This window comes from Carlito syrichta, unplaced genomic scaffold (assembly GCF_000164805.1).
Source record: "Carlito syrichta isolate Samal-C Ts95f unplaced genomic scaffold, Tarsius_syrichta-2.0.1 Scaffold307168, whole genome shotgun sequence".
NCBI lineage: Eukaryota > Metazoa > Chordata > Mammalia > Primates > Tarsiidae > Carlito > Carlito syrichta.
In genome coordinates, this window is record NW_007251264.1 from 1,477 (window position 1) to 26,098 (window position 24,622).

The window sequence follows — 24,622 nt, forward strand, 5'->3', positions numbered from 1 at the left end:
CCAAAGTCATTTTCTCAGTGTCTGCCTCCCAGGCGTCTGGGAGAGACCCATATTCTTCTTTTGGTTTTTCTTCATTTCTGTAGATTTTTCTCCCTCTCCCCCTTTCCCTCCCCCTCTTCAATTCTGTTTTTGAGGGAAGGTGGGGTTGCTTTTATTTCTCTCCTGCAATGACCTGTTCTTCCTTATGAGGGTCTTCTGGCTTTGTTCACTTTTCCCTCTGCTTTACAGTCTGTCTATTCAGCAGTATGCAGTCTTGGTCCCTGTCGTAGCTGCTGCGGAGCTCCAAGATGGCGCACGGGGGGGGCAGGGTCCATGCAGGGTCCAGGCGGCGGGCTCCAGCCCGCGGTCTCCTCATGGCTCAGTTCATCACGTTGCGCTCCTGCTCCTCGAGGCGCCGCCGCGCACCCTGCAATCTCCAACTTGGATCCCGCAGTATGCGGCCACCCTGCAGGGTGTGGGGGGGCTTGGCGGCGCGGGAGAAGGCACCGCCTGTGACCCCGGCCACACCTCAGGCCATTTACCAAGTGTTTTCATGATATTGTGCTATATTCCAAAATGCTTAAAACTACCAAAACTGTTGGCATTTAATAGCATCAATTTCCATTTGCTCTGATTTTATTGTAGATGAGTTATCACCTTCAATTTTCTTAAGAGGTGTAATTTTTCCAACCTTATAGACAACATCTGGGGAAGATGTACGAGACTTCACAAAGGTGCTGAAGAACAAGTTCAGGTCAAAGAAATACTTTGCCAAACATCCTCGCCTTGGCTACCTGCCTGTCCAGACAGTTCTTGAAGGTGACAATTTAGAGACGTAAGTTTGACTTTAATATTATATCTGTGAACAAGTATGTCTGTGTTGTCTTTTTATGTTAATGACACAAAAGAAATTGTTTAATACTAAAGAGATTAGTGTTTTGATAAAATGTTTCATTTTAAAAGAAGTAAGTTAAACTTGGGATCAATCTTTACAATATAAACTTTTATTATTTGCCTTTGACAATTTCACAGCGAAAATTCTAGGTTTAACTTTGTGCATGTTTCTGAATTTTAAAATACACATTAATGTATCAGCTTTAAGACGTATTGCTCATGTATTTTTTTGGTCATCCCTTTTTAAAAAAATACTTAAATCCAGTTGTGGTATTATATATTCTTTTATTTCACATTTTTTTCTTTTTTCGAGTGGGGTTACTATTTATTGTAGGATGTTTTCCTTTCCATTTGCATCTTTCTAGTATAAGTATATTGATAATACTTAATATCTTGCTTCAGATGAGTATATATACTAAAATCTCATCAAAATTTCATATTATGTTTCTAAGCTATTTCTTTCTTGAAAATGAAAACAGCAAAATGACGCAGGTTTATACGTTACAAAAAAAATTGACAGTTTCTTAAAAGCATATAATTTTAGTTGACAAGAATAAATGAAAGTTTCAAGATGGTAAAATTACTATGGGATTATAAAGCAAAGAAAATAAGAATTTGTGAACTGAACTGAAAGAAAAAAATATTTTTAATGACCCAGAAGAAATGCAAAGAAGTAATATTGTTTTTAAATGATTATATATCAAGATTAAAATAGATATAATTGTAAATCTTTGAATCACTTTTTAAAATAGCAGTATAAATATTCCTGCTAAGGCTACTTTCTTGTGGCTACAGCTCGAGACAAATGGACTTTTATTGCTAATCATCATCAAGTACCTAGTTATATGGCATAATGAAGTTGTAGCTAGAGAAATCCATCCTCTCAAATGACTACAGAAGAGAAGCTCAAAAATGTGAAGCATGAAGTTTTCTACTGTATATAGTAGAGAAAATTGTAGTAAGAAATATTTTTCAAAGTGTGTCAAGTACAATTTTTGGGAAATGAAACTTTCATTAACCTTCAAAATTCATAGTTCATTTTATTTTGTATATGAGATAATCAGATGACTAATAGTTCAGAGTATTAAGACAGTCTGTGTCTAAAAGATGTCGAAATAGAAGATCACACTGTTTGATCTGTTCCCCCACCCCTGTCCCCCACATAAAGACCTGCAGACCTGGAACTCTGCTAAATTTATTTGCAAGTATTTCTGTTTTATTTGTGGAACTTCCTAGATGTAAAAAAAAAAAAAAAAAAGTACCACAGCCAAGGCTTATTACATTTTTTTATCCCTCTGTAGGTAATGTCATGTGTGTGCATCTAGAAAGAAATAGAGTGTAGATGCATAGGTAGCTTGATTTGTGTATAACATATACACATAGAGAACATAAGAATTCAAACTTCTTGATAAGTCTGCTTGATATCAAACTGATTTTGGTTCTTTTTTTTGATTCGTCTTTTCGTGGTTATGCTTTTGTCCTTTTCTTCAAAAGCTTATATGATACATTCTTATTTGTCTTACTATCTGAACTGTACTGAACACCGTATGATGGAGACAGAATTTTACTTTTCTTTGTATTAGATCCTGTTAAGCTTTAGAGTAGTAATTCTGAGGCATAAAGTTATTACCTGGTACTTTAATTTTGGGGACAATTTGATAGGTTTGAACTTAGTGGTGTCCCTTTCAATCTTTTGATAAATCACTGGCATTTTGCATCTCAAATAGCTACATCCTATACAGGAACTATGCACATAGATGCATCTTTTATACTCTTTTTAAGCATTTTCAATAATTTGCCTTTGTCAGAATAATCATTGGCATCAATTGTTCTATTCTGAGGGACTCTATTAAAGTCAAAAGCATGCCAAATAATTTTGTGCTATGGTTTTAGGGTATCATTCTAAAATAATCACTTCATTGAACATGGATTCACCAGTATCTTCAGTGAGAGAAAAACAAGAGAAAGAAATGAAAAAGTATAAGAGCGCATCAGATGCCACAAGATCCTTGTTGAAAAGGATTTATGACCTACTGTATATAGTGGGCAGATTTTCTTCCTTTTTTCATCCTAGACTGAGCTCTTCGGACTTGGTTACAGTTCACTTTTCTGCTGAGCCCTTCCTGGTCCAGGGCCACTTAATCTTCTGGTGTAACAATTTATGTGAGTGGGTAGTAAAATAGTTTGATTTTGTTTATTCTATTTGTGGGAGGAGAACATTGGAGAAGAACCAGTGAAGTGGTAAATGCATTGAAGTTATTTATGAAGCTAATTAGAATTTTCTTTTGCTTCTTTCTCTTTCATTCTTGCAAAATGTAATGTCTTTTCCTCTGCCCAGTAATTATACATGCATGCATGGAAGGGATTTATGGGGAAAATGAGTTATTATTAAAAGGAGGTAAACAAACTCATACTTAGGGTTATTTAATTAATTTTATAGTTATGCAAAATTTTCTAATAAATAAATCAAAATAAATGATTAGAGCTTGATTAAAGAATGTAGCATTGAAAATAAATCTGAGAAAAAAGCTAAAACAGTAGCAAAAATAATTTGAGAATTGTGAGATGTTATTAACTACAAAGTTAGGTTGGTTTCCTTAAAGATTAAAAAAGTAAAATAGTCACCTTGTTATTAGTTAAAGTGGAATACATGAATGGAATGATTTTTTTTTCTAAGCTTTTGCTATAGCAAAAAACAACTCATAGTTACAATAGCGCCAGCCTGGAGTGAGAGCTGAGCTGAAGGCCAAGTGTTGAGTGTTTGGTGTGGGAAGTGGAAAGGTAGAATTTCTGGGCAAAAGAAGCCTTTTCAAAAGCCCAGAGGCAAGATAGTTTGGGAAACTGGGATGAGAAACTAGGAAAAGAAGCAAGAAAGGAGAGTGGAGAGAGAAGCTGGAACCAGACAATGGAGTGCCTCCTAAACCATCCCAAGGTGTGTGGGGTTTATTTTGAAAGCAGTGGGGAGCCATTGAGGGTCTTTATGTAAGAGCAACCAGATTCCCGCTTCCTCTGCTCTGGGGCAAATGAATTGAAGAAGGCAAAAGACTGGAAGCACAGGGAGTAGCCTGCTGAGAATTTAAGGCACTATAAAAGGTCACCAAGTTCTTCAAAGTCTGGGTTACATTTCATATCATATGAAGTATATTTAGCAGAGTCTGATTTCTTGAATATTAATGTGTGATTGTCCAAAGCACCGTGTTTATAACACTGGAAAGCAGAAATTGTGAAATCTGGGCTAACACACACTTGGTCTAATTTTCAACTCCTTTTTTTTTTTTTTTAATTTAAATTTAGAGTTATGGGGCACAAGCGAAGATTTATTACATAAGTAACTTTCATGCAGGTCAAGTTTGGGCCTTTCTCCCCTTGATAGTGGGCCAGGCACCCACTGTGTAGCCACTTGCCTCCCTCCTTTCTTCCCCACCTCGCCTGGACGTGCTCAGCATCTGCCAATCCCACCCTCGTGTTAGTGTGACCAGTGTTCAAGGCCTGCTTATGAGTGAGAACATGCGGGATTCAGTTCTTTGTTTCTGTGATACTTCACTTAGTATAATGGTCTCCAGCTGCATCTAAGTCGCTGCAAAGGTTGTGACGTGATTTTGTTGTTCTTTATGGCTGCATAATATTCCATCATGTATATGTACCACATTTTCCTTGTCTACTTTCCTTTCCTCTGATGCTTAATGAAGCTGAACGTTTTTTCATGTGTTTGTTGGCTGCTTGTGTGTCATCTTTGAGAAGTGTCAGTTCATGTCCTTTGCCCACGTTTTAATGGATTCTTTTTTTAAAATGATAGGTTCTAACTATGCAGTTGTTTGTTTTCTCCTTTTAGAATTATGTGAGAAAGTTTATTGTTAAACTTTTTTTCTATAAATCAAAACACTACAAGGTCAGTGAAGCATAGAATTTGATTTTTTTGTCTTTATCTATTTTCTTAGACACTTTCCAAATATATGTATATTTAAAACTCTCCTTTTTTTCTTTCTTTTACTTTTTTTTTTTTTTGTGAGTTAGAGTCTCACTCTGTCGCCCAGACTGGAGTGCAGTGGCTGCTCCCGGCCACCGCAGCCTCCACCTACTGGGCTCCGGCGATCCTTCCGCCTCAGCCTTCCAAGTAGCTGGAACTACAGGTGTGCACTACCACACCCGGCTGATTTTTTTGATTTATTGTAGAGATGAGGTCTTGCTGCCCAGGCGGATCTCGAACCCGCGGGCTCAGGCAATCCACTCACCTCAGCCTCCCCAAGGCGTGGGATTACAGGCTGAGCCACCGAGCCCGGCTAAATTTTTTTTTAAAAGTATCTTTATTTTATTATAAAGATGTAGAGTACATGTCAGGTTTAGGTACACAAGGTAAAGTTTGGACCTCCCATTGGTCCCCACTCCCCCTGGTTTAGAATGAGGTACCCTTAGTGATGTTATGTGTCCCTCCCTCCCGTGGCAGTATCCCCTCTACTGCTGATCCCTGTCTTGTGGTATTGTGGTAAATGTTCAGGACCCACTTTTGAGTGAGAACATGTAGTATTCAGCTCTTTGTTTCTGTGATAGATCACTGAGTATGATGGACTCTAAATCCATCCAAGTTGCCGCAAGGTTCGTAATTTTGTCCTTCTGTATAGCTGCATAATATTCCATCATGTATATGCACCACAGTTTTTAAATCCAGTCCTCTTTCAATGGGCAGCATGGTTGGTTCCGTGTTTTTGCTATTGTGAATAGTGCTGCAATAAACATAAATAGGCCGGGCTCGGTGGCTCAGCCTGTAATCCCATGCTTTGAGAGGCCGAGGTGAGTAAATTGCCTGAGCCCACAGGTTTGAGACCCACCTGGGCAACTTGGCGAGACCTCATCTCTACAATAAATAAAAAAAAACTAGCTGGGCGTGGTAGCGTACGCCTGTAGTTCCGGCTACTTGGAAGGCTGAGGTGGAAGGATCACCAGAGCCCAGCAGGTCGAGGCTGCGGTGGCCGGGGGCGGCCACTGCACTCCAGTCTGGGAGACAGAGTGAGACTCTAACTCAAAAAATAAATAAATAAAAATAAAAAATAAAATAAACATGAATAGACACTTTTCAAAAGAATCCATAGGGACAGCCAACAGATACATTAAAAAATGCTCAGCCTCACTAATCATCAGAGAAATTCAAATCAAAACCTCAGTGAGATATGACCTAATACCAGTAAGGATGGTCATAATTAATAAGTTGAAAAACAACAGGTGCTGGCATGGCTGTGGAGAAAAGGGGTCACTTGTACAGTGTTGATGGGAATGTAAGCTAGTTCAGCCTCTATGGAAAGCGTTATGGTGATTTCTCAAAGAACTAAAAATTGAGCTTCCATATGATCCAGCAATCCCTTTCCTGGGAATATATCCAGAGAAGCATAAATCACTACCAAAAAGACACCAGCACACATGTGTTTATCGCAGCACTATTCACAATAGTGAAGACATTGAATCAACTCAGATGCCCATTGAAAGTGGAAAAGAAAGGAAAGGGGCGGTAAGAATGGCCATCATTAATAAGTCAAAAAAAAAACCAGTTGTAGCTGCGGAGAAAAGGGCACATATCTGCACTATAAGTTGGAGTGTAAGCTAGTTCAGTCTCCATGGAAAACGTTATGGTGATTTTTAAAAGATCTAGAAATTGGCCTTCTATATGATCCAGCAATCCCCCTTCCGGCAATATATCCAGAGGAGTCAAATCATTCTACAAGGGAAAAAAAAAAATCTTTTGCGAAACGCTTTAGTTCAGTTTTTTTTCCCTGCCATTCCAATATTAGTTCGTGGATCATATTTGTGCTAACTAGATTAAGTTGACAAGAGCCAGTTGAGCAGTTTTGCAAAGCTTTTCCAAGGTCGATTAAGATGAAAAATACACATTTTTTTTTCGATTTAAAGTTCACGGCAAATGTTTTGGTACATCTGAATTTTAGAAATAATCTCTTGAGCAGGTCCTGTTTTTAGAAAGTATATAGCAAATCATTCATCTGACGTTTAACATCTCTATTTCAGGGTTAGTGAAAAGTAGTGATGTAGAAAGTATTGAATAATACTTTACTGTGTTGTTTTATTTTTGTATTTTGCACATGAATAGTTAAGTCTACTGACACTATAGACATTCAGAGAAACACAGAGTGGAATAAATGTCTGGTTTTTAAAGTAGGTCCGAAGAGTCTTAGTTTTTCATCCCAATAAGCTGATGCTTCATTATAGGAGATAATGAGAAAAGTATGTATTACATATGTACATACTTTTCTTAAGTATGTATGCATAATATAAATAGGAGAATCAAAGGTAGGTAGTCTGGATCATCAAAGTCTTGCTCTGCATCTAAAAGCCAGTGGTTTGGAATAATTTTGTTTCAATCAGTGTTAGCTTTTGCAAATATTTATTTAATTAGAGAGTAATTTACTTTGTATTTTAAATTTTCTTTTTTTCCTGAATTTTGTTTTTTATTGGGGTACAGAACTTGGGATGGGAAATTGTCACCTTATGGTATGCCCCCCTACCTGGCAAAGTCCATTCTAATTTTCCTGGGGTTGTTTATGGAACTTTTTCTTCTTGGAGCTGCTCTTGCTGCTAGCAGCCTCTTCTGGTCCACTGCTGACTGGCTCTTCTTGGAAGAGAATTTCCTCTTTTTCTTGGAGACACTCCTGTTGCCTGCCTCTCCAGGCTCACTAGCTATTTCCTCCTTGGGTGAGGATTTCTACCTCTTGGGAAGACTTGTGCTGCCAGTGGTGTCTTCAAGATCACTATTAGCCAATTCTTCCTTGGAAAAATATTTCTTTTTCTTCGGTTTGGAAAAAGAGATAGATGGGTATTCCATTCCATTCTCCTGAGGTGCTTCCTGGGGCTTTTGCTTTTTCTTCTTTTTTGGCTTTTTCTGCAATCTCACATTCTTCCTTCTGGAGTACTATTGCTGTTTTCTGGAGATGCAAGGTCAAGTGCAGCTAGTCATTTCTTTTCCTTCTTCAAGCATTTCTTCTCCTATTTTTCCAGCTTCCTAGTAATATCAGCAGCAGCTTCCTCTGCCTGAACCATTGCTTCCTTCATGAGATCCATATTCTTTTGTGGAATCTCCACAGTCTCATAGAAGGACAGCAGCTCCTCAACTTGTTCTCAAAGCTTCTCCTCAAATACACTTGTGGGCACCTCAGAGAAGCAATTTAGAAGCATCTCAAGGAGACTTGGGAATTCCTAAGCAGTATGTGAGGTTGAAGGGTACCCCCAGGTTAAAAATATATTAAATGATCTCTCAAGACTCAAGCCCCTGATTTAAGCAGAGCAAATTTTCTTGTATCAATTCATAGATTGAATTTCTGGATAAAATTTTGTTTCAATTAAGTGCATCATGACATAGAGGAGTTGTTAACAATCTAAGAATGACTAATGATATGCTTTATTGACGATGTGATATTTTTGGTGGGGCATGGGGGCGATATCTAGGCTGTATCTTTTTTCAGTGGATCTGTGAAGTTGAGGTATTTTGTGTACACGTGGGTATGAATTTTTATATCTAAAATTGGGTTAAAATCGGAAAAAAATTTTGATTGCATCTCTGCCATCAACATTTCCTGTAGTCTTTAATTTTTAGCTTAATCTTTCTAACTAAATTTCTTCTTCAGGAAAAACAAAAATTGATTTCACCTCCCCTTGGCATATTATAGGACGTTATCTTTTAAATTATTGTAAAATTTTGAGTTATTTTAAAGCATTCTGGGGTTTTTCCCCCCAGTGAGATGATCTAAAGATGTGTTTGCTATTCTGTAACAAATATCTCATAATACCTGCGAATAGGCCCCTGCAGACAGTTGAATATACAGCATCTTCTCTAGAATAAACTGTGACTTCTGTATCTTTCGATTTCCCCACGGTGGCAGCTAGGGCAACCAAATATATGAGTGGAAGACAAATGAGAATCTTACCCTACCCCTTACTGCTTTTGTCTTAAATTGCTCTAAAATGTTCTGTGACTTTTGTTTCCCTCTCCCCTCTTTGCAGTCCTATCACACTCATCAGTATGTGGCCAGAGCACTATGAGTGAGTATTCACAGCCCCATAAACAGGAGATGGATGTTCTGATCAGTTGTATTAGCATGGGGTGATTACTAAACTCACTTGGTCTAAAACAATACTTCTCCATCCTGGGTAGCAATCCTAGTGGTTTGTTTGCATGACAAATTCATTATTTAACTAATTTAACATTTCTAATACTGATATGTATCAATATTTGGGCATAAAATTGTTGCTTTTTTTTTTCCTTTGAAGCCCCTCCCAGTCGCCTCAGTTGTTTCATGATGACACGCATTCAAGAATAGAACAATATGCCACACGGTAAGCAACTCTGATAGGAGTCCTCTGCCACACTGCCACCCAGAATATATTTACTTCTGATTAATCTGATGCCATTTGATTTAAGGAATGTGTTTTTGCAGAAGTTGTGATTCCATCACATTTGGAATCTGGGCTCTCATCTTTTCATGTTGCAGTTTGCACTTTAACAAACACCTGCTCTATATTCTATGAAGAGTAAATCTCAATAGGATATGATTATCGAGTTCAAACACTCTACAAGCAGGATTTAGATCATGTAATTCAGTGTCAGTGAATGAAAGTAGGGATTGAAAGTATTCTCAGGAGATGGTGCCTATATGAATCATAATATGTGATTAAATTTATGCTAATACTTTAGGATAGGGGTTTATTTTAGAGTTCTTAACCAATATAAAATATAGGCTATTCTTGATGGTATGCACAAACTTTTAGAAAAGTGGTATATACTAGGCATCTGTGGGTTGACTAGTGACTAGACATGCCTAAAAAGGTTAGTTCAAGCATCATAAAAATAAGAACATTTGAACTGAGTCTAGGCCAAGTAGAATTTCTGAGGAAAGGCAGGCTTGGGCTGACAGAAAAACGTGTTCAAAAGCATTGAGCTGGGAAAGAAGATGGCGTGTTAACAGAATGCTGGTAGGGAAAGGGATAAGATAGCATAAAGGGACAGGGTGAGGTCTGATAATAAAGGTCCAGGCTGCCGAGAAGTTGGATCACATCATTAAGGGAAGTCTTGGAGAGTCTTTAAGCATGAGAGGAACATCATTAGATTTGTGTGAGAATGTAAGTCGCACTTCACTGTTGAAGATTGACTAGAGGGTTAAGCAGAGCCTAGATCTGGGAGATGATCAACAGGAGGCTGGGTCAATTAGGAGACCTTATGGCGTGGCACAAGATAAAGGCTTCCAGGCATTGAGGTACTGGTGACAGAAATGTAACCAGCATTAGAAGTTTTAATTTTACAACCCTGTGAAGAGATGTGGACCTTTCTGTGTTTTGTCAAAGTTTTGACAATTTAAGAATGACTAAGGATGGGTCTCCATGTCCTATGTGACCACATTATCTGATGTCCCTGTTTTCATTTTGTAGACTGGCCCAAATGGAAAGGACTAATGGGTCTTTCCTCACTGATAGCAGCTCTACCACAGGAAGTGTGTAAGTAAATCATGAAATCAGCACTGCCTGGGAAGGCTTGTTCTTGTATTACGGCTGTCGGAAATAATCTCCCTTGACTGTAACTCTGAATTTTGATCCCAATCAAAATTGATAAGTGTGGTTCCAAAAATGTCTACATAGATTTTATGCTTTCAAGTCATGGTAATATAAATTCAGTATGTTTATTTACTTTGTTTCATATCAATTAATGAAAAAAACCCCACTTTGGTGAATTAATCTGCCTCAGGAAAATCAGATTATTTTGTTTAGAATAACAGGTGTATATATATTTATTCATTTTGTCTTATATTTCTTGTTAACTTAACAAATGTAGTTTCACAGAATACTTGCCTTTCTGTAAAATCTTCTCCCTTCTGCTAGCTAACATTTTCTCCATAATGTCTGCATTTAGCAACTCTGACCCACACATGCTTAGATATATACTCCTCACTCTTCATTGAAAAGTGTTAACTCCTCTGCCAATATTTTATTTTATTTGCAAGTAGAAAAAGCTTCACTGACTTTAACATACCTTTTTAAAAGCTCCCTAGGCAAATATTTTATCTCTAATTTTTCTATTTGTGCATATTCAACTTGGTTGTGGAACTTTTCTTGGCAAATATTTTGTCTCTGATTATCTCACGGTTGTGTCATCTTACTTTTGGAACTTTTTCTTCTTTTTTTATTTTTGCCCTGGAATTCACATTTTTAATTCTGAATAATATCTAAAAAACTTCATTAGGATCAAGTTTATGTAACTTGCGCAGGTTTATTGTTCAGATCTGGTAGGCAGACAGACCTATAAGGCATCAGAAAAATTGTGGAACATAGTAGATGAGGTGTTCTTCACTAAAAAAGATTATGAAGGGACCCAAGTTGAAGTACCTTAAGAACGCTAATATAGAATGTTCTCTTCCACTGAGGTTGACAATAGCCAAGTAATTAAGGGAAATAAAAAATAGTAACTCAGACCCAATTTTACCTCTTGAAAATGTTTTGTTATGCCCTGTGAACAGAGTAAAGGTAATGCTCAAATTTGGTATGCCCTGTCTTCAAATTAGAATACACAGTCTTTATTTTTTAAATTAGCACTAATGTTTCAGAAAAGAAAAACTCAGATGATTAACAGTGGAATAAATTTTAATTAATTAATATATTATCAATAGGTGTATTAACGTATTCATCCATCTATTCAACAAATATTTATTACATATCTACTGCAATGATGCACTAAAGCCAATTGTGAGAGGCAGTTATTACATTTTCAGGAAGATTTTAGGCTGTTTGATAAACAGAGCTCTTGTTAATGATAATATATACACATGTGCCTATAGTTACAATTAAATCAATTTGATTAAAATAAAAATAAAGGTAATATTCAAAACTCATTATCCCTTAATTATTTTACTTCATATTACTATTATCTGTGCCCTTGGGGTCATTATCTGGTAACTGGTATACAACCATGTATCTTTTCCCAACTCCACATGTAGTGAAGTCATTAGCTTAAAATTGGCCATGATGAAAGTATTTAAATCACAACAATTGCCAGTGCTACAAATTATGATTTTTTTATCTTTTGGAAGACATATTGTGAAGCATTTACCAACACGCCACTGCTGTGTACCAAATACTGCAATAAAGCTATAGACGTGGACAGTCCATAAATCTTACAGGCTAGAAGAGAGGTAGATACATGATCCTATGATAAGAACATGGTGAGGGCATCGTGGTAGACAAAATAATGATCCCCTAAAGATATCCACATCCTAATCCCTGAAACTTGTGAATATGTTGCTTTACATGGCAAAAGAAACTTTGCCAATGGGGTTAAGTTTGTAGAAATGGGGCGATTATCCTGGATTATCCAGGTTCCCCCCAGTGTAATCACAAGGGTCCTTATAAGAGAGAGGAAGGAGAGTCAGAGTCAGAGAAGGAGGTAACTATGGAAGCAGAAGTCAGCTAGAGAGAGATTTGCAGATGCTACAATAGCTGGCTTAGAAAATGAAGGAATGCAGGTTACCTAAAGGTGCCAGAAAAGGCAGAGAAACAAATTCTCACTTACATGTAAAATTAAGTTAAATTAATGGTATAAGAATTTATAGGCCACTAAAGACAAATGGTTTTCCAGTTACTGGTGCATTAGTATTTTCTTGACAAAGAGGTTAATAAATCTCATTTTGTTAAAGGCCCCAAGTAGAGATTCTTTGTTCTCTCACAGCTTGAATTTCTGGGTATACTGGGGTTCTTTTCATGCAGTAATTCTGGCATTCCAGTGAAAATGCTCACAGGTAGTCTGGGTCATCAAAACCTTAAAAGCCAGTGGCTTGACTGAAAAATACTATTTACTTATTTAAACATTTCCATTCTAACCAGCATTATTGATAACTATTACTACAGTAAATACATCAATATCAAAATAGGCTTTCAGCATTTTCTCATTGCTGTTCACTTCTGACTTGGTAATAGCCTAATACATGTGACAGTCTATTTCCTCTTCCTTTTCTGTTCAACCAAACAAAACTATTTTCTAACTTGTTAAAGGGGGTATCTATTGTTTAGCTAGTTTAGGGTAGAGAAGGCTCACACATATAGCCTTTAGGTCACCTGCCTTTAAGATATTTAAAAACAGGGGATGGGATTACGTACTGCTCACCCCAGACTCTCTCTGTGACCACAGACTGTCCACTAGATGGCCCCCTCCTCAACTGTGGACCCCTGCTCCCTTTCCCACGGTGGCACTGGTGACAGCTTCACATGTCACTTCCATAAGCACCTTCCTTGGATGGAGGAGAAGGTTTGGGGCTGGCCTCCCGCTCCACTCCAGACAGCTCTCTCTCCCTTCCCTCCAGATACCATTACAGTTAAATTTATGGGTGTATTTGATTCCCTTGAGAATTATAGAAAATTAAAGGCAGAAAATTGTTTAAACAATTTGCAAAAAAGTATATTTTTGCATCACCTAAAACAGATTTTTCTAAAAGGAATAGTATATGAGATAATAGACATTTTTAAATATTTGAATAAATTGTTGTGTATATGGTTTAATACATATTCAAAAAATCTATCTATAAGAAGCAAATCAAATCAATGGTTTTATGAATTTATTAGTTAGAATAAAACGAGTACAAATTAGAGTGTTCCAAGTTACAGGCAGTTAAAAAACATTTCATAATTAGTCATATGTGTTTGTGGTAGCATTTAGGAAAGTGGCATGAAGATGATCGAGGTTTGTAAAATACAGATTTAAACATACAACATCCAGGATATTTAACCCATCACAGTGGAGTCATCCTTTTGGGTAGGTATGTTTGTTTACCTTGGAATTCCTGACTCTGAAAAAGTTTCATTTTTGTACTCTGAGAGTCTTTAACTAATATTTAGAGAAAAAAAAATTTCCTACCTTAGTTCTTGTCCAGAATTTATACCTTCCTTCAACAAGCACTAGACTGGGTTGTTTATTGCCTCTGGTGCTACAGCAGGACAGTTGGCAGTGGCCTTTGTTCTCCCTGGGTCCTGGTTCCTACTGAGAAGCACAGGTGTTTGTGAAACTGCCAAGTCTGAGTACCTACAAAGTGCACATAGACAGCAGATCTGCTTCCCAATCCTTGGGTTTTGTCAAATAAGTTTCTGCTGGAAACTCTACTCCCCCTCTTCCCTGCCCAAGGACAAACATCTGTTTCTTACAGGACCTTATGATATAGCAGTAGCAGTAAGAGTGCAACATACTCTAACAACTTGGCCTTTTCCTGGAAATTTCTTAAAGCTTCAGCATTGATAGAGTCACAATACAATCCCAGGAGACCCAGTAGGTGACAGTTTTCAGGACCATCTAACAGTACGGTGAGCTTCTAAATGAGTGGTCGGTGGCTTCCCAAGACAGCCTTAGCTCTTCTGCTTTTATTCTCAGGCCTACATCTGGAGGCAGGCAGCCTCAAGATGCTAGAAATTATTTGATGTTGAGAAATATTGAAAGCCAACTCAAAGCACCGTAGGCAAAAAATGATATGTTTGCAAATTTCCACAGTTCTTGTTGAAATTTTTTTTTTTCGAATTCTCCACTTTACACCTTGTCACCTCTTGAGGTTTCTGTTATTTTAGACTGGTCTGTGAAGAACATTGTGAGCTTTCTCTTGAATAATAATGGTGATGGTACAAAAACAGCTGCTACCTCCTCCTCCTTGATATAGAGCATGTATAATACTCAGTGATCTATCACAGAAACAAAGAATTGAGTACTACATGTTCTCACTCATAAGTGGATCCTGAACATTTACCATAATACTATAAGAAAGGGATTGGCAGTAGCGGGATACTACCAGGGTAGGGGGGAACACAACATCAATAAGGGTACCTTATTTCAAACCAGGTGAAGTGGGGAACCAAAGGGAGGCCCAAACTTTACCTGTATGATGACCACTTATATACCTAATCCTGAATTGAACCCCACATCCTTAAAATAAAATGAAAAGGATATAGAGCATGCTATTTGAAGTACTTTGCACATCTTATTTGTCTACTTCTCTTAGAAACCCTTTGAAATGAAATTCTTGTTTGTATTGTTGGCACCATTTTACAGATGAGTCAGTGGAGGCCCTGGGAGGTTAAGGAGCTTGCCCTCAAAGTCATTAAGTGGTGGAGCTGTGACTTAAGTATGGGTGCTCCTGGCCAAGCTACTGTGCCATCTCTGCTCCCTTGGGAAGAGAGACAGCTTCCCAGGAGGGGTGGTGTTTGGCATGGGCTAGAGGATCTGCAGATCCGTCCAGTCCTTTTGGAGGTCATCACTGTCTTTGTTCCAATCCTGCCTGTTATCCACCCATGCCCTGGCTTCACATTCAAGACCTGACTAGGCTTTTAGTTCCGAAGCCTTGACAATCAATAACCTGCTGGATCAATCTCTTAAGTTTGATTTGGGGTGATCTCAGTCATACATTTGGCAATAAAAGAAAAGCCTTGGCCAGACGCAGTGGCTCATGCCTGTAATCCCAGAACTTTGGGAGGCCGAGGTGAGCCCATGGGTTCAAGACCAGCCTGGGCAACTTGGCAAGACCTCATCTCTACAATAAGTCAAAAAATTATCTGGGTGTGGTGGTGCCTGTCTGTAGTTCAGCTACTCGGAAGGCTGAGGCAGAAGGATCGCCTAAGCCCAGTAGATCGAGGCTGTGGTGGCTGTGAGTGTGCCACTGCATTCCAGCCTGGGCACAGAGGAAACTCTGACTCAAAAAGAAAAGAAAAGAAAAGCCTTATGCCTTGAGATAAGAATGTTGAGGTTTGACTTGTAATTCTCTCTTTAAGTTACCTAAGTCCCTTTTAGTCATTTGTGTCTTCAGAAGCCACCATTCTGCTTGCAATTTGAACCTTTCTCTTTTCCCCAAATTGGTTTATGGAAGCAATTCCCTGACTCCATGGCTTTCATCTTTCATGAAGCAGGTTAATTATTTGTCGCACCTTCACATATCCTGGGCTGCTACTGCCACAGCCTAGAATATGAACCAATCTCATGGCTTTTTACCACACATAGATCCAATTCCCAGTACTCCATATTTTTCTAGAGACTGACTCTGGACAATTTAAAAGACAATTAATTTTAAAGATACTTAGTGTCTGCTTCTGGGGAATCTCAGAAGCAGAAACTCAAGGACAACGGTTCCTTCAGCCATTGCTATCAGGATGTCTCGCTCCATCTGCTGTCTGCCCTTGGGTGACACTGTTTAATGTGGGATGATAGAATGAGGAGGCTGGCTGTGGTTTATGCACTGGCAATGCAGTTTGCAAATCTGAAGCCTAAAACAGAACAATCTTTAAAAAGAAGAAAATTATTGTTATTTTTATTTATGTCCTGTCTACTTTAAAAAGCTCATTGAATGAATCACAGTTCTTTTGTTGTCTGACATGCACTAATTTTGTAATCTAGATAGTATTTACTATGTGTGACTTAAATATAGTATAATTATATTCTATGCAATGGTATTTTGTTGGTGCAGACCTATATTTTTATAACATTTTCTGTATTAGCACAAGACACACAATTGGTTTTTAATGACCCTTATCTTCTACCTCATGTTCTATCTGCATTTAAAGAGTATACTCTTAGTTTTGACTGTATATAATTAAGAATTAGAATGTATCTATTTTTATATTTAACTTTTAGACCTAATAATCTGTGAAAAACACTTAAGACTAAAATTATACACTATATACAAATGATTACTAAATTCTTATTTTTGTGAGAATTGCCTTCATTCTTTTCCAGATACCTTAATGAAAGAATGTAATGATAGTAGCGATGAAAATTATAATATGTTACCCTTCATCAGCTTCCCTAGGGAAATGAATCTATGTGAATGTTGACAACAAAATGCATCTCAACTCTAATTTCGACTGGTTTTGCATGGATAGTCAATCCTCAAATCTTTAAAACAAAAATTTACTTGGTGTTAATGTTAAGCACTAAATTTAATTTCTGAGGTCAAGTTCTGGCATAAATGATCTGAGGAGGTAAATACCTTGTGATATCAGAGAAAGTCTGTGCCAGGATTTGTGGCCAAATCATGGCTAGGTAACTTAGGACACCCAAGTTTTCTTTTAATTCTTGTTGACCTTATATTACTTCTTTTTTTACATTTTTACTTTCAGTCTTTATTATTTTCTTTGAGGTATATTATGTGTAGGTATTGCATAATTAACTGTTTATAACCAATATGAGAAACCATTTGCCTCTTATTTATTGTAACATCTAAGATGACCATCTACTTCTATTCTATTTTGCATTATCCTTGCTCATTCTTTATTTCGTCAAAGGGGCAAAATGCTTTGCCTGTACATATGAATGATGACCTGGCTGGTCATATGAATGGGTAGGTTAGGACTCTAGATATTACTGCATTGTCTTTGGGCATCTAACATTATGGAGAGGAGGAAGGTAAACCTTTTTCTTCTTCAGAATATGTTGTATGGTTTTATTTTGATTTCTGGCTGATTATAATGCTATGTCCTTAAAATATAGATATTTTCCTGGGATATGTGTGAATGAATGTTCTGCTTTTTCTATGATTATTTTTTGGATACTCTGTCTTTTTAAGTTTCTAGACCCAGATTTTTTCATCCTGAGAAATATTTACAAAATGTTTTACTGTAACTCACTTTGCTATTATTTTCTTTTATATCTAATATGTCTTTGTACTTTGTCTATTTGTCCTGTCCACAGGGTAGAGCTATACTTTTTATTCTTTCTTATTGCCTTTCTCTCTATGTGAATTGAGTGAGGTACCTCTAAGCATCACTGACTTCAGGTTGCATGATCCATAGCAGCTAATTGGCATCCCAATGGTATAGCCATTAGTCTCACAGCTTGTCTCTGCCCCTGCATAATACAGCTAAGTTTAGGGTGTTTGCCACTTACTTCCTGTCAGGAAAACACACACACACACACACACACACACGCACACACACACACACACACACACAGCCCATATCTCTTTGCCAGATTTCTGTTTGTTTCAGCTACATGGGCAACTGAGGACCTTCTGGATCTTCTCTCTGCAGTGGTGTAGTACACATCCTCTCCTCTTCTCATCCTTCTAAGCCTAGGAATAAGCACGAGATTCTTCTAGAGGCTCCTTTACTTATTTCCCAGTGATGCTGAATTTTCTCAGGAAAGGGAATCAGAGGATGGTGCCATAGCTTACTTCAGTCCTTAACTCATTCATGTTCCCATTTCTAGCTTCTAACTGTGTTGAAAGAGTCCCACCCCCCTACCCTTTTAAAATTTATTTGATAAAAACGAATGGTTGGGTTAGGATTTATGTTTATATTGTGATCCTAACAAAAATGTATGACCTTTATTTAAATATACACACACATACATATCTCTATCTCTCTCTATATAGAGAGAGAAAGAGAGTGAAAGAAACAGAGATAGAGGGGGAGTTTTATTGATAAGGAAGCAAAATAAATCAACAGGTGACTCATCTAAACCTTTGTTCTGGCTGTCTGGCAAGCATACACTGTGACACTTATTTTTCTCATCATCATGTCTCTCTGATTTTAAGGCTCAGAACAAACCTTTTCTAAGAATTCACTAAATTTCGGATACAATTTGAAGTCCTCTCTTTGTCAGAGTAAACTGCCATAATACCCGAGATGGATTTCCAAATCATAGTCACCAGAAACAGAGCTCTTGCCCAGTATCAAGTGTTACTAATCAGCTCAAGGGCACAAGTAATCTCGAGGCCCTGGGTGAAGGTGAGCAAGATTTGGGACTGCCAGTACCACACACCAATGTTTTTCTTATGGTGTTAGGATGTGCCGCAACCCCAAAGTAACAGATGTCTCTAGTGGATATTTGCAGCCACATCACGTACACAGAAAGGAGTTGCATCTGTCATGGGATAACTCCATTTTGTACTCTGATAGCTACATAGCTTGCATGAAGTTTTCCTGATGCTCTATCCTACAGATCCGTAAATTCCAGGAATTGTTTACCAAAACCATCAAAACAGACCAAGTGCAATCTGCCCAAGGACGCTCCTGCTAGTACTAGCCAGACCACATTTGTACATTTACAAGGGGATCTGGCTAGAGCTCTCTTTTAAAGGGAGAGAAGGAATTCTGGGTTTACCGGAAAACATTTCCTTGCCACAAATATATCAGCTTTGTCTGCTTTATTATACTTCTGTGTATGTCAGTCATTAATTCAGCAGCATTATTGTCATGTCTATTTCATTAGACAAGTAGTTAGATAAATGGGAGAACCCAAGTGAATTAAATGTAGTTTCTTGTTTTAGTGCAAAATGACCCATCCTAAAAATGGTCAAGTAAAATCTATAGATATTTCATAAGCATCTACAATTATAATTTGTGCAGTTAGATAAATGGGAGAACCCAAGTGAATTAAATGTAGTTTCTTGTTTTAGTGCAAAATGACCCATCCTAAAAATGGTCAAGTAAAATCTATAGATATTTCATAAGCATCTACAATTATAATTTGTGCTAAGTTATTTAATTAAAGGAACATAAGGATTATAAACACCATCCTATGGGTTACAAAGCATTTCAGAATTGCTTTCAACCAGATGCTACAGAGAGTGAAGTCAGCTGATTCTTACTCAATGGTGTTTTAATCTACCCTTTTGGCATTCGACAATTGACTTTGCCTACAATGGCTTTTATATTAACTGTTTAAGTGTTGTGCCTTATTTTTATTTCCTGTTGAGCAAAATATATTTTCTGAGTCTTGTGACATAGAGCTGTTAGACTAAGGCAAAGCCCCAAATGTTGGCTTGTGTAATACACATGTGCCATTAGATGAATGTCTTCCTAGAGTTTTAAAAGGAAGGTCATGGAGACATTGAGCTCTAAGGCAAACTGGGCCCAGCCACCATCCTGTTCTTCATCCTTTTTACTTCCTTTATGTCTAGAGAAATCACTATCTGTATGTGATCCTCTGAGTTTCTTTTTTTTTGTCTTTCTAGCGAGGATGAGCATGCCCTTATCCAGCAGTACTGCCAGACACTTGGAGGGGAGTCCCCGGTAAGCCAGCCACAGAGCCCAGCTCAGATCCTGAAGTCGGTAGAAAGAGAAGAACGTGGAGAACTGGAGCGGATCATTGCCGACCTGGAAGAAGAACAAAGGTATGTCAGGCCTGGGAGAAGAGAATATGTCATCCTTTCTTTCACATGAAGTTCAGTGTAGTCCCTACACATTCTCTTTTCAGGACTGTTGTTCAGAGAAACCAAGGTGGAGTCAAAGTTTCAGAGGACATTAACAAGCTGGGATACAGGCTGAAGATCCAGCAGCATTTTGGGGTTCTGTGATGTCTCCTGGGACATTCACGCATGCTCATTTTACTATCCATACACATTTTATGTAAGAGGAGATAGCGTAAGCTAAATTTGAAGCTCACAGGCAATTGTGGAGAGTAGTCTGTGGACACGCTAGTAATTCCACTTTTTCCATTTTTGTGTTAGAAATCTGCAGGTGGAGTATGAGCAGCTGAAGGATCAGCACCTCCGAAGGGGGCTCCCAGTCGGTTCTCCCCCAGACTCGATTGTGTCTCCTCATCACACGTCCGAGGATTCAGAACTTATAGCAGAAGCAAAACTTCTCAGGCAGCACAAAGGTCGGCTGGAGGCTAGGATGCAGATTCTAGAAGATCACAATAAACAGCTGGAGTCTCAACTCCACCGCCTTCGACAGCTGCTGGAGCAGGTAGGGTGTGCAGAATTCAGTGTCACGCCTCCCCACACCACCTGTCCACTGCCCTGGGACTTGGTCTAGGTGTCAGGAGAGATAGAGAGTTCTCCTTTCAATTTCTCACCCTCGTAGTTCATTTAGACTGCCTTAGCAATTCCTTCTCACATGTAAGCATTAAATCCTCACTGGGACACACACACAAAGCGTGTTTGCCCAGCTAACAATAAAATCTCCCATTTTTCTTGAATACTGAAATCTGTTTCAGCTCTGAGTAGTTTGAGGGAAAATATCCTATGACACATATCTGCTAAATTACATCTGTGGCGATGCAAGGATAGAGTGACCTGAAATTTACATGCTAGAGCTTTCTTCAGTGAGCCAAGAATGCTAACTCGGGGAATCCTTATTTTCTATTTTCAATAACTTGAGTAACAGATAGTTATTAATTTGTTGCTATTACTTCCTAACATTGAACCATGTTTTATGGCAGTTGCTTGCAAACTTTCTGGATGATAAGAAATACAGTTTACATTATGGTGAATGCATGCATGTATGGTGAATGCAAAGTAATATTTGCCCCTGTGGAGAAATGTCATCTCTTCTATTTTTCCTTCCTTCCTCTCTCCTTTCTTCCTTCCTTCTATTTTTCTTCTCTCTCTTTTGCTTTCTTAATGCTGGCCAAGACCTACTAAATCAATTGTATAACTCATCAATGGGTAATGGCTTGCAATTTTGAAAAACACTGTTCTTTGGAATTATAAAAGAAACATCAATACGGTTTTTACCTTTCTGGTACCTGTAGTCTTGTTAGGGATCATAAAAAGATAGTATCATATTTAAAAACACAATGTAATGTAGAGAATTAAGTACTTAGTTGCACATAGCATTTAGGAATAGGAGTCATGTCATAGAACTAGTGATGGAAAAACCTTTGTAGCAGGTACATAGAGTGTAGAATCCCAGCACAGAGGTCAGTAACTTCTCTCTTTTAAAGAATCCCTGACATCAACATTCGTGCCTTCTTCTCTAGTCTGTGCCGTATGGGACCTTTAGGCAGTGTGATAGGAATGCCTTTCTCCAGAAATGGTTTGTTGACTCAACGTAGAAACAACTTTCTCTTCAGAAAACCATCTTTTCACAGTTACCATCAGCCCTTTCTTTTTTATTTTTTTTGAGTTGGAGTCTCATTCTGTCGCCCAGACTGGAGTACAGTGGCCGCTCCCGGCCACCGCAGCCTCGACCTGCTGGGCTCCGGCGATCTTTCCGCCTCAGCCTTCCAAGTAGCCGGAATTACAGGCATGCGCTACCACGCCCGGCTGATTTTTTGATTTATTGTAGAGATGAGGTCTCGCTGCCCAGGCGGGTTTCGAACCCGCGGGCTCAGGCAATCTACTCACCTCAGTCTCCCAAAGGCGCGGGATTACAGGCTGAGCCACTGAGCCCGGTGTACCATCAGCCCTTTCAACTTGTCAGAATTATTCAAACCAGAATCATTTCTGCATTACCTATACAGTGGGCCATAGTTCACTCTTTATCATTTGACCACATATCTTTCTCTGTCTCTCTCACTGTTACAGAATTTGTGTAGAGCTTTTCTGTGTAAGGCTTACTTCAGGGCCTCCGAATTCTGCATCTTTGGAAAATAAGAGATCCTCAAGAGTAACCCAAGACCTGGCTTTCTAGAAGCCCGGAATATTTGACTCTTACCTTGGTGCCAGTCACATACATAGGAAAACCTATCTTGCTTGTACTGTGAATCTGAAGTTTCTAAATGGTATCTGAGTCAGGGATGGGTTTTCTCTTGCAATCTCTTATGTAGAATATGAAGGAAGTATTAGTGTAACAGCTTAATGCTTAGATGGGATTGCTGCAGAGTGAAGCTGTGCTCGAAAGCTTTCTCTGCCTTGGCTTGCTTATGCTCTTAGGAGAGTGAAAGGCTCTTCCGCTCACCCTTACCTTCCCCTACTCTCTCCATCCCATTAGACAGTGCTGCCTAATGGCTCATGTGCCTTCAGAATTGCACAGTAATGCTTTTTGAGATAGCTGATATCTAAATGGCTCTGTATATCTCAGACTGTAAGGGCTCTTATCTCTTCTTAATGATTTAGCATGATGAATGCCAGAAGTAGATGGAAAATTCAACTCTGATAGTAAAAACTGGCAAAACTACCAGGCCTCAATTAATATAGATTTAATGGAAAAATTTGCATTAAAAAAATGATAACTCCTGTATTCCTTATACAGTGGATCATTCTTGGTAATTTGACCATATACTTGTCAACATATCCATCACCATTTCAAAGATGTGTGTGTGAGTACATTTGCAAAATATTTACTAGGTACGAAAGTGTCCTGATCATTTCAGAAATAGTAATTCATCACTCCCCTCACAAAACCCTATGGCACAAGCACTGTCATTACCATGCCCATTTTACAAATAAAGAATCGGAGGCATAGAAGGTTATATAATTTGCCCAGAGTTACACAGCTTCTAAGTAGCAGAGTGATTGGAATCCAGGCAATCTGAATCCAAAATTACGCTCTTCGCCACATTCCAATATTGCCTTTAAATATGCTGATTTTGAAATTAGATAAATCCACCATATTAGAAGCCCAGTACTAATTTTTTCAAGATGAGTGAAACACATTTCTAAATTCATTTGGTTGGCGTAAAAATAAGATAAAAATTGAGGGATGAAAATGTCATTGATAAATAAGTCTTGCAGTATAACCAAGTGAGTGCTTCAAGGTGGAAAGGGAGGGACCATTTAGTGTTCAGGTGAAGTACCGGTGATCCCAGCTGATGCTAAAATGTGTTTGAAAATGTCTGAGGACAAATAACTGTGCATGATGTAATTATCTATGGTGAGGGAGGGGAAGTTAAAGGAAAAGTTTGTGGTGATTCGAATCCTTCCCTGCTTTATCCTCGGAATTTGATTCCAGCCTGAATCTGATTCCCGAATCAATGGTGTCTCCCCCTGGACTTCACCTCAGCACTCGGCCCTGAGCTACGCGCTGGATCCAGACCCTGGCCCACAGTTCCACCAGGCAGGTCGGTGTTTTCAAACACAGCTACTCTGCCCAGTCAGCTTTGTACATTAATATTTGTTTGTCTTTCATGTTAAGTAGCCTTCTTGCACATTGGTATATTAGGGCAGGGGTCCCCAAGCCCCGGACCTAGGACCAGTACCATGTGTGGCCTGTTAGGAACTGGGTCGCACAGCTGGAGGTGAGCAGCATGCAAGCTGAGCTCAGTCTGCTGTGAGATCAGCAGTGGCATCAGATTCTCACAGGGGCGCGAATTTCTATGAGAATTTGTGAACTGCGCTTGCAGGGGATCTAGGTTGCATGCTCCTTATGGGAATCTCATGCCAGGTGATCCCCTCCGCCCCCATCCATGGAAAAATTGTCTTCCACAAAACTGGTCCCTGATGCCAAAAAAGTTGGGGATTGCTGCCTTAGGGCATAAAAAAGCTTTGTATTCTCTAAGTTCAAATCCATTTAAACAATCTCAAAAAGCAAACATTGTATAATAGTCAGCTATAATACACCTGCTTATATAATATGTAGTAGTGGGTTGAATTTTGGTGGAAGGTGGAAAAACTACTTTTTCCTTTTAGAATGATCCAGAAAATATTTTTTAATTTGCTTTGAGAATGTTTGCTTTGAGAACATGTGCATTTTCTGTCTCTGAAATTTCACATTTTTACATATTCAGGACATAGCACTAAATAATATTATACCAAACATTATGTCTTTCTCTGCTCAAGTCTGGGAACTTATTCATCTGCTTTTCTCCATCGTAGTCCATGTAGACTTTCCTTCTCCATGTCTGAGGCAGAGGTCCCACCCAGCCTGTCATTGGCCACAGAGGGGACCTGTCAGTAATACTAGGATGAACTCAGTTAACTAGATGTTCAGGAGTAACATGTTATTATCAATGAAATTCAAATTCTGAAATTTTACTGAGGACCACATACTATAACCAAATTAATTAGTTTGTGGGCTATCTTTTGACACATTAATCAGAAGAAAAACTAAAATATTGTTTTAATATTTTTAAGAA

At 38.4% G+C, this 24,622-nt stretch overlaps 1 protein-coding gene across 1 annotated transcript in view; it reads left to right on the top strand.

Moving 5' to 3' along the window:
- The first annotated feature begins 287 nt into the window (after window positions 1–287).
- The window catches only part of LOC103266373 (utrophin-like), a 36,144-nt gene continuing 11,809 nt past the window's right edge, over window positions 288–24,622 (top strand). The window contains exons 1-8 of the mRNA XM_021715495.1: window positions 288–524; window positions 678–814; window positions 8,875–8,913; window positions 9,142–9,207; window positions 10,297–10,362; window positions 19,836–19,994; window positions 20,331–20,571; window positions 23,500–23,608. Of these exons, the coding sequence (XP_021571170.1) occupies window positions 288–524; window positions 678–814; window positions 8,875–8,913; window positions 9,142–9,207; window positions 10,297–10,362; window positions 19,836–19,994; window positions 20,331–20,571; window positions 23,500–23,608 (1,054 nt within the window). The remainder of the gene's footprint in view (window positions 525–677; window positions 815–8,874; window positions 8,914–9,141; window positions 9,208–10,296; window positions 10,363–19,835; window positions 19,995–20,330; window positions 20,572–23,499; window positions 23,609–24,622) is intronic.